At 39.4% G+C, this 17,045-nt stretch overlaps 1 protein-coding gene across 1 annotated transcript in view; it reads right to left on the bottom strand.

Annotated features, from left to right (window-relative positions):
- The window catches only part of RASA1 (RAS p21 protein activator 1), a 111,430-nt gene extending 96,585 nt beyond the window's left edge, over positions 1–14,845 (bottom strand). Inside the window, exon 1 of the mRNA XM_079918105.1 lies at positions 13,753–14,845. Within this exon, the coding sequence (XP_079774231.1) occupies positions 13,753–14,270 (518 nt within the window). The 5' untranslated portion in view covers positions 14,271–14,845. The remainder of the gene's footprint in view (positions 1–13,752) is intronic.
- Between the last annotated feature and the right edge of the window lie 2,200 nt (positions 14,846–17,045).

Genomic DNA, 17,045 nt, shown 5'->3' with positions numbered 1-17,045 from the left:
GTCAAATTCATAGAAACAGAAAGTAAAATGGTGGTTGCCAGGGGCTGAGGAAAAAGGGATTGGAAAGTTAGTGTATAATGGGTACAGTTTTAGCTGGGGAAGATGGAAAAGTTCTGGAGAACAATGGTGACAATGGTTGAACAACAATGTGAATGTACTTTATACCACAGAACTATACACCTAAAAATGATTAAAATAAGTTTTATGTCATGTATATTTTACCACAATAACAAAAATATTAACACCATCAGAAAAGCTGCCCAATGTATGTAGAAGAAATAGTCAAGAGAACAATATTTACAAAGTGGGAAGGTAAAGGGATCTAAGTGGAAGAATAGTTTCCCCACTTCACTCGAATTGATAAAATGCTTATACCCATAGACTGTGGTAAATTACATATGTTATTTTAGTATCTACAAAGTGATATATTGAAAAAACACTATAAATACTTCAAGATGAAATCCTAACAAATGTTCGAGTAACCCATAGGAAAGCAAGAAAAGAGAAAAAGAGAAATGAGAAAGAGAACAAACAGAAAACAAAAAGTAAAATGGCAGACTTAAGCCCTAAAATATTAATAATTACTGTAAACATATTTAATACACCAAGTAAAGACAGGTTAATAGCATGAACTAAAAAAAAAAAAAAGAAGACCCCACTATAAGTTCTCTATAATTAGATCACTTAAAATAAGACACATTGAAAGTAAAATGATGGAAAAATGTACAGGTAAACAAAATAAAAGCAGGAGTTGCTATATTACTATTAGATAGACTTAAGAGCAAAGACAATTGCTAGAGACAAAAGAGGGACATTAGATAATGATAAAAGGATCTATCCACCAGAAATACATAACAATCCTAAATGTGTACACCCAAACAACAGGGCCCCAAAGTATATGAAGCAAAAACTGATAGAGCTGAAAGAAAAAATAGATAAATTCAAAATTATAGTGGGAACTTTAAGACTCCTATCTCAGAAACTCACAGAAATACTAAACAGAAAATGAGGAAAGATTTAAAAGTTCTGAACAAAACAAACAGAAGAATCTAATTGACATATATAGAACATTCCACCAAAGAACAGCCAAATACACATTTTTTTCAAGCATCCATGGAACATTAACCAAGATAGACCATATCCAAATCCCAGACTATAAAACAAACTTCAACAAATTTAAAAGTACTGAAATCATAAGGGTATGTTCTCTGACCATAATGGACTCTAACGAGAAATCAATAACAGAAAGACAATTGGTAAATCTTAAAACACTTGGAAATGAAACAACACACTTCTAAATAATTCATGAGTCAAAATGTAAGTCTCAATGTAAAGTTAAAAAAAAGAAGCACAGAACTGAGTGAAAATGAAAAGGCAACATATCAAAAGATGCAGAATATGGCTAAAGATGGGTTAAGAGGGAAAAGTATAGCATTAAATGCTTACTCTAGGAAACAGGGAAAGTCTCAAATCAATCATCTTAAATTCCTTCCTCAAGAAGCTAGAAAAACAGGAACAAAATAAACCCAAAGCAATCAGAAAAAAAGAACAATAAAAATAAGAGCAAAAATCAATGAAATTTAAAACAAGGCCATAAGGGAAAAAAAAAATCAATGAAACAAAAAGCTAACCCTTTGAAAAAATTAATAGAAATGATAACGCTTTAACAAGACTGACAAAACAAAAAAGAGTTAAGACACAAATTCAAGTATCAAGAATAAAAGAGAATATCACTATTCTACAGCCATCAAAAGGGTAACTAGGTAATAATGCAAACAAGTTTATGCTGCTATGTTAGACAAATTAGAAGAAATGAACCCACTTACTACCAAAATCCAACCAAAATAATGTAAATAAGATGTATAACCCTATAACCATTTAAAATGAATTCATAATTTAAAATCTCCAAAAAAAATAAATCCCATGCTGAGATGTTTTCACTAGAGAATTCTACCAAATATTAATACCAATACTTCACAAACTCTTCCAAAGAACAGAAGAGTAGGGAACATTTCCTACCCCATACTATGAGGCCAGTATTATTCAAATACTGAAACAAGACAAAGATATCACAAGAAAACTACAGACCAATATCTCTCATGAACTTAGACACGAACATTCTCAACACATCAAAAACCTGAGTTTCAGCAATTCTTGAAAAACATTATACACCATAACCTACTGAGATTTATTCCAGCTATGCAAGGCTGGTTCAACATTAAAAAAATCAGTAAGCTACCATCTCAACATGCTACGGAAAAAATCATATGATCATATAAATTGACCCAGAAAAAAGAATTTGAAAATATCCAGCACCCATTCATGGTAAAAACTCACAGTAAACTAGGAAGAGAGGTGATCAACCTCAACTTGATAAAGAGCATCTATCCACTCTCCCCCCAAAACAGCTACTGTTAACATCATATTTAATGGCAAAACACATTTAAATGTTTTCCACCTAAGACAAGGAACAAAGCAAGGATGTCTGCTCTCACCACTCTCATTCAATATAGTACTAGAAGTTCTAGCCACTGCAATATGACAAGAAAAAGAAATAAAAGTCATACAGATCAGAAAGAAAGAAAAAAACAGCCCCTATTTGCAGTTGACATGATTGTCTATGTAGAATATCCCAAGGAATCTGTAAAAAGTCTCTTAAAACTAAAAGGTAAGTTTAGCAAGGTCACAGGATATAAGACCAACATACAAAAATCAATCAGCATTTCTATATACTAACAAGAAACATGTGGAAACTTAAAAACATAATAACATTTACAAAACTGCTCCAAATAAAACAAAACCAAAAAAAAAAGTACAAATTAAACAATAGGCATACAGGATTGATATACTAAAAATTACAAAATGCTGATTAAAGCAATCAAAGAACTAAATAAATGGAAACATACCATGTCAATATAGTAAAGATGTCAGTTCTCCCAAAACTGATCTATAGGTTTAATGCAATTCCTATGAAAATTTCAACAAAGTTTTTGTAGACATGGACAAGCTTGTTCTAAAATTTATACATAAAGACATGTCTTAGAATAGCTAAAAACATATTGAAAAGAGACTCACTCTACCCAATATTAAGGTTTACTATGTAGCTACGGTTATCAAGAGTGTGATATCAGCAAATGGAGACATACAGACCAACAGAATACAATAAAGAACCCAGAAGTAAACCCACACATATATGCCCAATTAATTTTTTATCAAAGTGCAAAAGCAATTCAATGGAAGAAAGATATTTGCCTTTCCAACAAATGGTGTTAGAGTAATCGGATATTCCTGGGCAAAAATATGAACCTCAATCTAAACCATATCTTTTATAAAAAAGAAAACAAAATGGATCATGGACTTAACTGTAGAACATAAAAATACAAAACTTTTGGAAACAATCATAGGAGAAAATCTTTGTGATCCAGGCTAGGCAAAGAGTTCTTAGACTTGCCTCTAAAAGCACAACCTATAGAAGAAAATATTAATAACTTAAGCCTCATAAAAATTAAAAACTTTTGCTCTGTGAAAGACCCTGTTAAAAGGAGAAAAAGACAAGCTACAGAATAGGAGAAAATATTTGCAAACCACATTATCAGATAGAGGACTAATATTTAGAATACATAAAGAACTCTTAAAACTCAATAATAAACAAACAAGCCTACTGGAAAATGGGCAAAAGAGATGAACAGACATTTCACCCAAGAGGATATACAGATAGCAAATTAGCACATAAGAAGTTTCAATATCATCAATCATTAGGAAAAATGCATATCAAAACCACAATGAGATATCACTAGGCGTCTAGTGATCACTAGGCAATGAGAATTGCTAAAATAAAAAATGGTTAGTAGTGAGGACATAGGGAATCAGGATCACTCATGAATTGTTAGTGAGAATGTAAAAGGATACAGCTATTCTAGAAAATAGATCGGCAGTTTCTTATAAAACTCAATATGCAATTACTACACGATCCAGCAGTTGCACTCTTGGACATTTATCTGACAGAAATGAAAACTTATGTTCACACAAAAACATAAACACAAATGTTCATAGCAGCTTTTTTTCATAATAGCTAAAACTGGAAATTACCCAAATGTTCTCTGATGAGTGAATGATTAAACAAACTGTAGTATATCCATACCATGGAATACTACTCAGCAATGAAAAGGTACAAAGTATTGATACAAGCAAGAACTTGAATAAATCTTGAAGGAATTGTGTTCAGTGACAAATGCTATTCCAAAAGGTTACATGCTGTATGAACTATTTATAATAGCCAGGACATGGAAGCAACCTAAGTCTCCATCGACAGATGAATGGATAAAGAAGATGTGGCACATATATACAATGGAATATTACTCAGCCATAAAAAGAAACGAAATTGAATTATTTGTAGTGAGGTGGATGGACCTAGAGACTGTCATACAGAGTGAAGTCAGTCAGAAAAAGAAAAACAAATACTGTATGCTAACACATATATATATATGGAATCTAAAAAAAAATGGTTCTGAAGCACCTAGGGACAGGACAGGAATAAAGACGCAGATGTAGAGAATGGACTTGAGGACACGGGGAGGGGGAAGGGTAAGCTGGGATGAAGTGAGAAAGTGGCATGGACGTATATACACTACCAAATGTAAAATAGATAGCTAGTGGGAAGCAGCTGCATAGCACAGGGAGATCAGCTCAGTGCTTTGTGACCACCTAGAGGGGTGGATAGGGAGGGTGGGAGGGAGACGCAACAGGGAGGGGATATGGGGATATAAGTATACGTATAGCTGATTCACTTTGTTATACAGCAGCAACTAACACAGCAATGTAAAGCAATTATACTCCAGTAAAGACGTTGACCAAAAAAGGTTACAAGCTGTATGAGTCCATTTATATAGTCTTTTGGAAATGACAAAATGAAGAACAGATTAGTGGTTGCCAGGGGTTAAAGATGGAGAAAGGTGGGTTTAGTTATAAAAGGACAACACAAGGGATCCTGGGAGTAATGAAATTGTTCTGTATCTTTACTGTGGTGATGATTATACAAATCTACCCATGTGATAAAACCGCATAGATTTAAATAAACACCATACACACACACACACACACACAGTGTATGTAGAACTGGTGAAATCTGAATAAATGAACTATATCAATGAAATTGACTCCTAGTTGTGATATCACGAGATATTGCCATATATCTGGAAAAATAGGTGAAAGAAACATCTCTATTATTTCTTACAACTAAATATGAATCTACAATTATCTCAAAATAAGAAGTTTAATTGGAAAATCTGAGAGATAAATCAATATTTAGGTAGATAGACATGGATGGAAGAGAGGTATGGTTCTACTATTATACAAGTATCTTAACTGTGAACGCAGTGTCGTGGGCTATACCTACAAAGAAGACTTAAAAGAATTGAGAGGGATATCTCTAGGTCTTTCCCTTAGCTAGAGACAGATACATAAAAGAGAAGAATTTTAAAAGTAACACTGAATGTTACAACAATGAACACAGAGTGAATACAGAAAATCTCCTGGAGTAATGTCTCACCCATAGGTTTTCTACAGCTACCACCCACAATCTTGTGTAGGATCTTTTCACACTATAATAATCAGACATGCATTTAAATGCTTTCCAACTTTCAACACAAGTATAGCCAAAAGAGGAGATGTTAAGTCACGAACTCATGAAGAATGAAGCTAAAGTATAAGGAAACGCTTTCTTTCCTACAGTGAAAAATAGGAAATAAAGGCATGAAGACCCTGTTTCTCAAGTAGTAAATGAGCATTTAATCTGCTCCAAATCCTCCAAAGCCATTTTTAAAGATGCAGGTTTATGCAGTGTATCAGTCAGCTCAGGATATCATAACAAAATTCCATATACTAGATGGCTTAAACAACAGAAATGTATTTTCTCACAGTTCTGGAGGCTGAGTCCAAGATTAAGTTGCCAACAGAGTTGGTTTCTAAGTGAAGCATCTCTCCTTGGCTTATATATAGATAGCCACCTTCTCACTGTGAACTCATGGTCTTTTCTCTGTTCACATGTGCTCCCATTTGTCTCCTCCTCTTCATATGAGAACACCAGTCCTATAGAACTATGGATCCACCTTTATGGCCTCATTTAACCTTAATTACTACCTTAAAGGTCTTAACTCCATACACCGTCACACTGGGGGTTAGGGCTTCAATCCATGGATTTTGGAGAGATATAATTCAGTCCAACACCCCATGACTAGCCAGTCCTGGAGTATATTAAGTTTTGTATGGGTGCACGTATATATGTGTGTATTATATGCACTGGAATGGAACAAGTAAAGTATTTGCATGAGAATTCCAGTTCTATCAGTTTTCTCAACAAAAAAAAAATGTGGGTAATATCTATTCTCACTGTATAGTTATGAGAATTAAATGAGATAACCTATGTAAACTGCCTAGAATATAGTAAATGATTACTCAATAATGGGCCTCTGCCTTTCCACTTCCTCCCCCCGCAAAAATTAATTAAATATTACTCAAATCGAAACATATCTAAAAAATCATGGGAACTGGATTCTGTCCCAGATCCACCTAGCTCTTTGACCTTTTAAGCAAGTCACTCTACCAGAGTCTGCTTCTGCAATGGTCAATGAAAGAGTTTCCTCGTTTACTAAAATACTATGTATCTATGCATATCACTCTCCTGATTACACAGTAGTCTTCTCTTATCCTCAGGGGATACATTCCAAGACTCCCAGGCATGCCTGAAACCTCAAATTAGTACCGAATCCCATACATACTCTATTTTCCCCATATATAGATACCTATTTATAAATTAGGCACAGTAAGATATTAACAACAATAACATTTATTATATGTTCTATAATAAAATAGAACAATTATAACGATATACTGTAATAAACATTACATGAATGTAGTCTCTCTCAAAATATCTTTCTGTAAAATGTAACGCCTTTTCCATCTCAACTAAGCACTATCACACACTGTGGTCATAACTTTTGCAGTTTGAGGTGCAACAGCAAAACTATCATGAATTTCTTTTTCCTTCACAATTTCACAGATAGAAGATTCGTTCTTACTGTAGATCTTAGTAATCTCTGCATATGATTTTTTTCATCCCCTTTTAAGTAGGAAACTTTCACCTTTTCACTTAAAGTAAGCACTTTACAGCTTCTCTGGAATATCCGAATTGCCAACATCACTACTCTTGCGCTTTGGGGCCATTATTAAGTAAAATAAGGCTTACTTGAACACAAGCACTGTGATAGTGCAACAGTCAATCTGTCGACCAAGGTAGGACCACTAAGTGATGGCAGGATACGTTGGACAAAGGTATGGTTCATGCCTGGGCAGGATGGAGCAGGATTTCATCACACTACTCTGAAAGGTGTACAATTCTTAAAACTCATGAATTGCTTATTTCTGGAATTTTCTGCTTAATATTTTTTGTTTGTTTGTTTGTGGTACGCGGGCCTCTCACTGTTGTGGCCTCTCCCATTGCGGAGCACAGGCTCCTGGACGCGCAGGCTCAGAGGCCATGGCTCACGGGCCTAGCCACTCCGCGGCATGTGGGATCTTCCCAGACGGGGGCACGAACCTGTGTCCCCTGCATCGGCAGGCAGATTCTCAACCACTGAGCCACCAGGGAAGCCCCGCTTAATATTTTTGAGCCATGGTCAACTGAGAGCAACTGAAATCGTGGAAAGTGAAGCCGTGGATAAGGGGGAACTACTATAACATCAAATACTGATGCTACAAAAAGCTAATTAAACTTTCTATAAAGCTTTAGTAAAAGAGAATTACAGTATAAAATTTCAAAATCACTTTCATACACTCTCATTCTTTCAACTCTTCCAAAACTATCCTCTAATTTGAAAAATTAGTACAATGTGTCCGTAGATTAATTTTATCATCTTATTTCTATATCATTAATGCCTTATTGTCCAGCTACATTGTACTTTCTTTTATATTTCTTTCTGTCCCCCCGCAATGTTCATTGTTTTACTCACAAAATCATGTAATCACTGGAACACCTGAAAGCATACTCCAAATCCCATTGAGATGTGATTAGACATATGGAGAAGTTATCCATACATTTTACCTGATAACAACTATTTTTTATTTAGCCCACAACTGAAATGTACTGCAGGTGATTTCAAGATAACACCATACATACATTGGCATATTCAAACAATGAGCCATAACCAACATCCATATTCAGTATCTTTGGTTTAAAATTAAGATAATGGTGGTCAGAAGCAGAATATATTGTGGGAATATTTGGACCATTCGATGAAAGACAATTTACCATGTAGACCCTAAGGGAAAAACTTCAAAGTACTTGCCCTTTCTCCCACGCTCTCCCTAACCACTAGTATTCTAATATTATCTAATATTTACTTGTAAATGAATAATACATGCAGTAGGCAGTTACTCTGATGCCCCCAAGAAATCTCACCTTCTAATATTGGTGCCCTTTTATAGCCCACTCCCACACTAAATCTAGACTGACTCACGTGATTAGCATTGGCCATTGGAACGTTAGCAAACATGAAGAACAGAGAGGTTTAATAAGTGTTGGCAGGTGAGGCCTGTCCTCTGGGAATGCTCCCTCATGGAACCCATCTGCCATGCTGTGGAGAAGTTCAAGCTAATGAAATGGAGAAGTTGGGGTGGGGGGAGACATGGACACAGATACACACATACACACACAGATGCCCAGCTATCCACCAGCTGTTCCAGCCATCCCAGCTGAGGTACCAGACTTATGAGTTAAAAAGATACCTTGGACATTATAGCCAACAGGTGACACATGGAGCAGTCCCCAACAAGCCCTGCCCAAATTTTAGAATCAAGAGCAAATAAATGTTTCAGCAACTAAGTTTTGGAGTGAAGCAGTAGGCAACTACAACAACACATGTACCAATTAGAACAGTTCCTGTTAGGTAGTAAGCAACCAAGAAATGTCATCAGTGATACCTGACAATAATCGCTCTAAGTTCCATCACCTGCCCCCACCGAGGTACTGTTCGGAGTATTTGAGCTGCTCTTAAAGGCATTCTCTCATTTCCCTAATGGCTAGTAAAGAGATAGGGAGCAAAGCAACCAAAAGACCTCTTTATTTTCCCCTTCTTCTTCTAATTTACCCCTTTCAGGTTTTTTTGTTGCTGTTGTTTTGGCTTTTGGGTCTTTTTTTTCGGCTCTGTCAATAATGTTTGCCTGGTTTCCCTAGAGTGGCTAATCAATGATCCAGACCAATTCAAGCCTTTGGTAGTGCTGTGTATTCTCAGTTAACTGTAGGCACCCCCTTCAACCTACCCCAGACCACAGGTAAATAATTAAGAGTTCAGTAGGGGCTTCCCTAGTGGCGCAGTGGTTGAGAGTCCGCCTGCCAATGCACGGGACACGGGTTCGTGCCCCAGTCCAGGAAAATCCCACATGCCGCGGAGCAGCTGGGCCCGTGAGCCATGGCCACTAAGCCTGCGCGTCCAGAGGCTGTGCTCCACAACGGGAGAGGCCACAACAGTGAGAGGCCCACGTACCGAAAAAAAAAAAAAAAAAGAGTTCAGTAGGACAGACTCCTCACTAAAGGTCAAAAGTTTATACTCATTAATTTGTAATTCTTTTCTACCTGACAAAATCTTTAGGCAAAGGGCATAGGAACCAATTACCTCTTGTTCAGAATAAATTAAGCAGCATTGAAAACATACCTGCTACTTTTCCTCTAAGACTTTACTGATTCTAATTATATAAGTATCTTATTCTTTTAACACCCATGACCCTTTGCTCATACTTCACTCATGATATTTATCTTAAGCTAGCCTGAATTGACAGTAATTGGTAACTTAACTTTCTACTAGAGACACATTAAGAAAAGGGGAATCTTACTCATTGTTGTATCTCTTAAATTAAGCTCCTACTACATTGCTCTACTACTCATATAGCAAAAATATCTGGTCCTGGTCAGGAACCACTCTGTCCATAACTAATCTCTTCAATTCTCACCCCCATTTTTATTAAGAAATAATGACTCACCCAGAGTTACAATGCAATCGGTGACAAAGTTAATGAATGCTACATGTCTTAGTACTAACATTTAACAATTATTTGACTTAAGAATGATTTTATTTTTGTAGAAACAGTAAGATGATTCTTAAGGAAAAGAAAGGTATTATTTACATTCCTTATTTCCTTTTTCTTCTACTTTCAGGCTTGAGAAAGCCTGCGTTTTAGGTCCAGGGTAAGATCTAGTTAAGCCAGATGCCAGGCAAATAACATCAAAGGCAAAGCAGGCCTGGTAGTAACCACAGTTAACTGTAGAGCTCAGAATTCACCTAAATGGGGCAATCACTACTCAGCTCTAGAAATCTATTCTCAAGCAGGAACAGCAACCAGGTAGAGCCAACTCCTCTGATATCTCAAGTGGTGCTAGAAATCGAGACTTCTTAAACATGAAGTTTTCCTATTTTTAAATGGTGGCAAGTAATCACTAAATGCTCCAAATATACTACGAGCAAGCAATATATATGTCAGTTGGATTCAGCCCAAGAGCCTCCTGCTACTGCAGGCTCATAGTTAAAAATCTCTGTACATAATTGATGGTGGACTAAGGGAACTATTCTCCTTTCCTATCACCCCTCACCCCTGGGGAAAAGAGAAAGAAATAACAAGGACCACGAAAAGCAGCTACATAACAATACAGGGAGTACCTGTATTGAAAAAAAACTTTGTTAGCAATTTTAGATACAGAACCTTTTATAGCATAAAAATATATGGGGAGAATTTTTTTCTTTTTAAAATTTTTTCCTCAAACTTTGCACACACAAAAAAAGAATATTCAAATACATGTAATAGTTATAATTCTACAAACTTTTCTCGCCTTAACCCAACTAATGAAAATGCTCAGTAATAAACATGAGACTAATGATTCACCATGCACACAGAAAAACAAGGTACAAAATACTAATAGTGTTATTATATTTGCACTGGTCTATCTACATATTGTCACTTGACTCTTGTGACCAACAGCACTGAACCAGCTGGACACATGGTTGAACTCCATGACCAGGGAACCCTGGTCTATCTAACAAACCACTGTGGACTCGATCCTATGACCTGAACCTCCTTAATATCATGCTATCAATAACTAAGGTGACCAGTCACTAGTAATTATATATTAGTCCAAAAGCATTTCTTCAATACTTTTATGAAAGATTTGACATTATTTAACAAAGTCGTTAAGGCTTTTCCTTTTATTTAAAAATAGGAATTTATAGAAAACACTTGAATTCCATCTCTAAACCTGCTTAGCCTGCTAGAAGCCTTTATGAATTTAAAATAAAATTTTTGATATAATCAATCTTGGTAGACAGGCCTTCGGAGTTCAAAACATTCTCTCAAATAGTTATTAGTAAGGGAGTTCCTATAGCAATAGAATTAGTAGGCAATTTAATGACAATAAAATTGTATATTATTATATGGCGAGACTACTAATTTATTGAACACTTACTATGTGCCAGATACTGTGCTGAATATGTTCAGGGGGTTCTCATTAACCTTAAAAACGACCATATGTGGCTTCCCTGGTGGCGCTGTGGTTGAGAGTCCGCCTGCCAATGCAGGGGACATGGGTTCGTGCCCCGGTCCGGAAAGATCCCACATGCTGTGGAGCAGCTAGGCCCGTGAGCCATGGCCGCTGAGCCTGTGCTCAGCTACGGGAGGGGCCACAACAGTGAGAGGCCCGCATACCGCAAAAAAAAAAAACAAAAAAAAACACACAACCATATGAGGGAGACACCATTATTGTCCCCATTTTACAGATGGGGAAACTGACCTTTCCAAGATCACACAGCTAGTTAGTAGCAGAGTCAGGATTCCAACCCAAATCTTGTCTAACTTCAGAATTTGCACGCTTAACCACTACACTGTATTGCCTCCAGTGACTTTGGGTTGATATCTAAGATAAAGAAAAGAGGGAAATTTGTACTTCTCAGTGGCAAATTTAAAAAACATACTAGAAATGGAGGATACCTTTTAGAACAGGTACAATTCTCATATACACAGTCACACAAATAATATTTTTATTCCCAAATACAAACAATAATGATGAAAATCTCAAATGGACTTCTCAGAAACATAATTTTTCCTATATACTCACTCAAGTTTATTATTAAAAATTTAATGGAAACACTATGTGTTTTCTGCTCAATTCTGCCGTGAAGCTAAAATTGCTCTACAAAATAAATTCTACCTTTAAAAATATTTAAAACTGCAATATACTAAATATGCCTAATTCAATTTAGTTAATAACTGGCATAAGCCTATATTCTTTCATAATGAAAAGTTGCACTTTATCGTAACCACAGGAACCTTAATACTTAAGTGATTTTTTCAAAAAGGCTTGAAGGTGTGTAAACAGTGCAGTATATTTAAAATTTTTAACACCCTCAGAACACCTTCAGAAAAGTCTGCAATACACAGATGTGAAATAAGTTGGTATGAAATCAGACCAAAAAATTGAACTCACAATGAATAACATAAAAGGAATACAACACCCCTAAACCATGGCTGACCTAAGAAAGACTAACTTTACTTTTCCATCAAAAGATGTAGCCTTAAGTCAAAAATGTCCTAATTCGTTAAGTCCTTTTTAAATCTTCCAAAGATTATCAAAAAAACAAAAAACAAATGAAAACAAAACCCACGAAAAAACAAAAAAACCTGCAATTGTCTAGAGTGATTGTCAACACAGAAACCAAATCTTTCTTCTTCTGATACTCACCAAGGTTGTCAACATTCTAAAGGAAAATTAAGACAGATATGAGGGATCTATAAAGCAAATTTTACCTACTATTACCTCTTCCCATCAACATTTTCCTCTCACCAAGGTCCAGCTTTATAAATACATACCTAAGTTCACTTATGAAGAGAACAAGGGGGAGGTACTATATATAGAAAAGTCATTTGTCATATATATTCCGCAGTAGACTGTCAAAATTAATTTTCAAATAGAATACTGTATTTGCCACCAACAAAGTGTTGAAGGGAAGCACACTATTAATTTTGTTTTGCTCCAATATTGTGCTTAGAAAGCTTCAACTTATAGAAGAATTACACTAATATTAATAAATGGGAATTCTACGGCACAAGTTACAAATATTGTTGGACTATGAGCCCTTAACCACACCTGTAATTAACAGAACTTTCCTTTCTCGCTGACCCACGTTTTCAAAAGTGATCCAAAGACTTCTCTGCATCGCAATGCTTTCAACAGGCAGAAGCTGGGATTTGCAGTGCAACAAAAACAAAGCATTCTGACCAATGCATGTTTCGAATGATATTAACACAATACTCATTTAAATGCTTGTATTCCAAGCTTCTCACTAGTCATCTAGCTTCAACAGGGAACACAACCAGGTTAATACAGACTACGACTGCCTTGGTAGCTGCAAGCTCAGCTGAATCCCAGGACGCCACCTCAATTTGGAAGGGGCAGAACCATATCCGGTTCTCACTGGATACACATTTTCCCATGCTTCCCATCTTTAAAACTTTACATCTTCCCAGAGGAGCAATAAATATACCAAGCCGCCAGGGAGTGTGCCTGTAGGGAAGATGAGTGATCAAATTAAATCCCTATTCACAGAACCATAAGCTTCAAAACTTTTCACAACGAGTAACAGCTGAAAGAACGAGGCATGTTTTCCCACTTCTTTCCAGGAGTCAGCTTCCCCCAAAACACCGGTCTTGACTTACTGGTTAGTTGGCGGAGCGGTCAGCGGGATGGCCACCTCTTCCTCCTCGTATTCTGGTCCATCCAGAGAGTCACCTTCGTCCACTGTTCCCAGGCCCGCGCCCAAAGGGGGCAGCTGAGGAGGCGGCGGCAAAGGAGGGAATCCGCCGCCTGCCCCGAAGGTCTCAGCAGGCAACGAAGTGGTCCCCTTGGTGAAAGCCATCTCCCCGCCAGGTCCGGCGGCGGCAGCACCAGCCACGCCAGCAGCAGCACCTCCCCCTGACAGTCCGGCTCCCCCCAGTGCCCCCGCCACAGACCCGGGTCCCAGGAACCCTGACCCCAAAGCGGCTCCGCCACCCAGAGTCCCGGCCACTCCAGCCTCCGCCAGCCCAGGAAAGGGGGCGGCTGCCACAGACAGGGCGGCGGGTATCTTCACCCGACACACTGCCGGATAGGCACTGGAGCCCGCGGCCCCGCCGCCTCCTGCTGCCCCGGCGGTGACCGGGCCGCCCTCCTCACTGCCGGCCTCGGCCGCCATCATGTTGAAGCCCGCTCTACTCTGCCCTACCCTGCCCGCCCGGGAGCCCCGGGGGCCACCAGGCCCGGGCTCCGAGCCGCCCCACCCAGGCGCGTCCCCTCTTCAGCTCCCCAGGCGGAGGAAACAACAACAAAAGGAGAGAGCCCGCCGCCGCGCCCCCTCTTCGGGCCACAGCCCAGGCTCGGGAGCTACCCGGGTTACGGGAAGAGAAGTGGGCAAAAAAACCAACGCCTGCACAAACGCCGCCCAAATCTTCACCTTACACACCCACACTCACGCACACACACATGCACAGAAGCGAAAAACTTCCTGGCTGCACTCAAGAGGAAGGGAAGCACAGGGGAAGCGGCTGGGGCGGCTGCTGCTCCTTCAGCCACCGCCACGGCCGCCGCCGCCACCGCTTCTTCACCACCCCAGTTCCGGCCACCCCCACCGCAGCCACCGCCGGTGCCGCTGCTGGGGCTGGGGCCACTGCAGCCGCTTCATCCTCCACGGGGCTGAGACGCGAGGGGTGGGGAGAAAAGAGGAAGGGGGGCGGGGTAGTGGGAAAACGGACTGAACTGCTCGCAACCTGGAGCGCTCAGTGAAATCGACGAGAGAGAAAGGAAGGCGGGGCACGGGAGGAGGAGCAGAGGGAAGGAAGGGCGGGGGAGGAGGAGGGAGAGGGCAGCTTCTGCGCAGGCGCCTTCCCGGCGCCGGGGTTGGGGGGCTGGGCCTGGAGAAGGAAAAGGAAGAGTCGGGAGGGAAGGAAGCGGCGGGGACGCGCGGTGCGCAGCCGCGCTCGCTGTCCCGCTCCGGGTGGAGCGCGTGGCGGCGCGGCCGCATCTCTCGTGCGCCGGCCTGCCTGGGCTTTGTTTGAAGGGCCGGTGAGGCGGAGGAGGGGAGGAGTGGGTCCAGTGCGCGCGGCCGCTCAGCGCGGTGAAAACGGGAGAGACGGGAGAGACAAGGAGGGATTGAAGAGGGAGGACCGGGGAGAGGGAAAGGAAGATGCCGCGAAGCCAGTTGCTTGCCTCCTGACCGGTAGAACAAACACCCGTGGCCGGCGGCGCAGAAACCAGACATTCAAGGCCCTCGGAGGTGGGGGGTTGGAGGGGGCGGCCCGCTTGGAAGGTCGAGACCGTACTGTTACTGTTTCCGTTTTCTTTTCATAGTATAAATTACTATATGACTCTTACAAGCTAAAAAATAAAATGAAATTTTAAAAACTGGGTTCTGAAACTCAAAGAAAGCGAGATGGATAATGGGGGGGCCATATGGGGAGGGCTAAGAATTTTAGTAGAAATAGTGGTTGTTTGAAGTCAGATTTCTACCACCGTACACGTTTTGTTTTCTTCTCCCACTCTCCCCTTCTATTCCCTTTCTCTTTTTCTTTCTCTTTCACACACACTACCTTGCCGTTGCAAGTCTGTTGGGTAACTAATAAGGTGTGGAGAGGAGAGGTGCCCCAGACATCACTAATCAACGCCCTTTTGTCCTCGTTTGTGTGCAAAACACGGCAGGGCATACTCCACGATGTACATGTGAATGCACAGAGCACTTTCAACTGGCAGATGTCAAGGTCCCAAAGTGTCAGTTACAATTATGTATGGTTTCAAAAATTATCAATAAACTGAAATTTCACTCTTAATATATAGCCGAACAGAATGGTTTTGTTTTGTCTTTTCTACTGGAATATGTATAAACATAGGTGGAGGAATCGTTCCCATTTTTTGAAATTCCAGTATCTGATTTGCCCTTTTGGACTCATATATTATTCTTATATTTTGCATTCTCCCAGGAGGAATCCCACATTAAATACCATTAAATACCATTAAATATTGATCTTTGAGATCAGTATTTTCTCTGCTAAGGATAGGCAAACCAACAAGAAGCACATTAAGGATGGGAAGGGGCTGAAATAGAGGCCAAGGGAAAAAGGAAAAGACCAGTAAACGAGGTGGCAAGGTGCACACAAGACATTTTCCTTTAGAAATGTCTATTTCCATAACCCTATTTGCCAAATCAGTGACAATGTGATTACCAGTAATCCTAAGGACTCCTTCATTCTGCTTACCTCTTATGCAGTGTACTACCTGGGAGAGTGAAGATGGACTGACTAATCGCAAGAGTGGTCTCAGACCAGCAATATCCTAGGAACTTGTTAGAAATGCAAATTCTTGGACCCCTCCAGCCCTAGACCTTCTGAATCAGAAAATGCAGTAATCTGTGTTTTAACGCGCCCTCCAAGATTTGAACATTTAAGTTTAAGAACCACTATAATATAGTACGCTAAACAAGAAAATGGTATGCAACACCATCATCAGCCTTTGAAAGTAGGACATTGGACTGGTAGGTAATCACCAGCTCTGGGTTATCACTGATATTTTCTAAGTGCTCACACACCATAGGTATTCTTCCTGAGATTCCAGGTAAGATTCACTACTCTAATTTGCGGAATTATGTCCTTCCCCTTTTTTGAAAATTCTTTAGCATCTAAAGGACAATATTTAATGTAGTCCAACATCAATTACATACTGATTTATATTGTTTTCTAGTTACTACAAAGGTATACTGCAGATACAACCTGTAGTCTATCCTACTGCCTAGTCCAATGCTATGCATCCTTGCCAACTGCTTTGAACAGGTCTCCATTCTTTTAACAAATCCTGGATTAGATCAGCTCACATCTTTAGACATCAATTGCTCAACCAGTGGGATCTACTATGTCTATTTGTATATCAACCTAATACCAATATCTTACATTATATTCAGTCTTAGAGTAGTGTTGTCATTTTCATC

Source organism: Stenella coeruleoalba (assembly GCF_951394435.1).
Source record: "Stenella coeruleoalba genome assembly, chromosome: 3".
Lineage (NCBI taxonomy): Eukaryota > Metazoa > Chordata > Mammalia > Artiodactyla > Delphinidae > Stenella > Stenella coeruleoalba.
The sequence above is the reverse complement of the archived record's forward strand: the minus strand, read 5'-3'. Positions and strand labels throughout refer to the sequence as shown.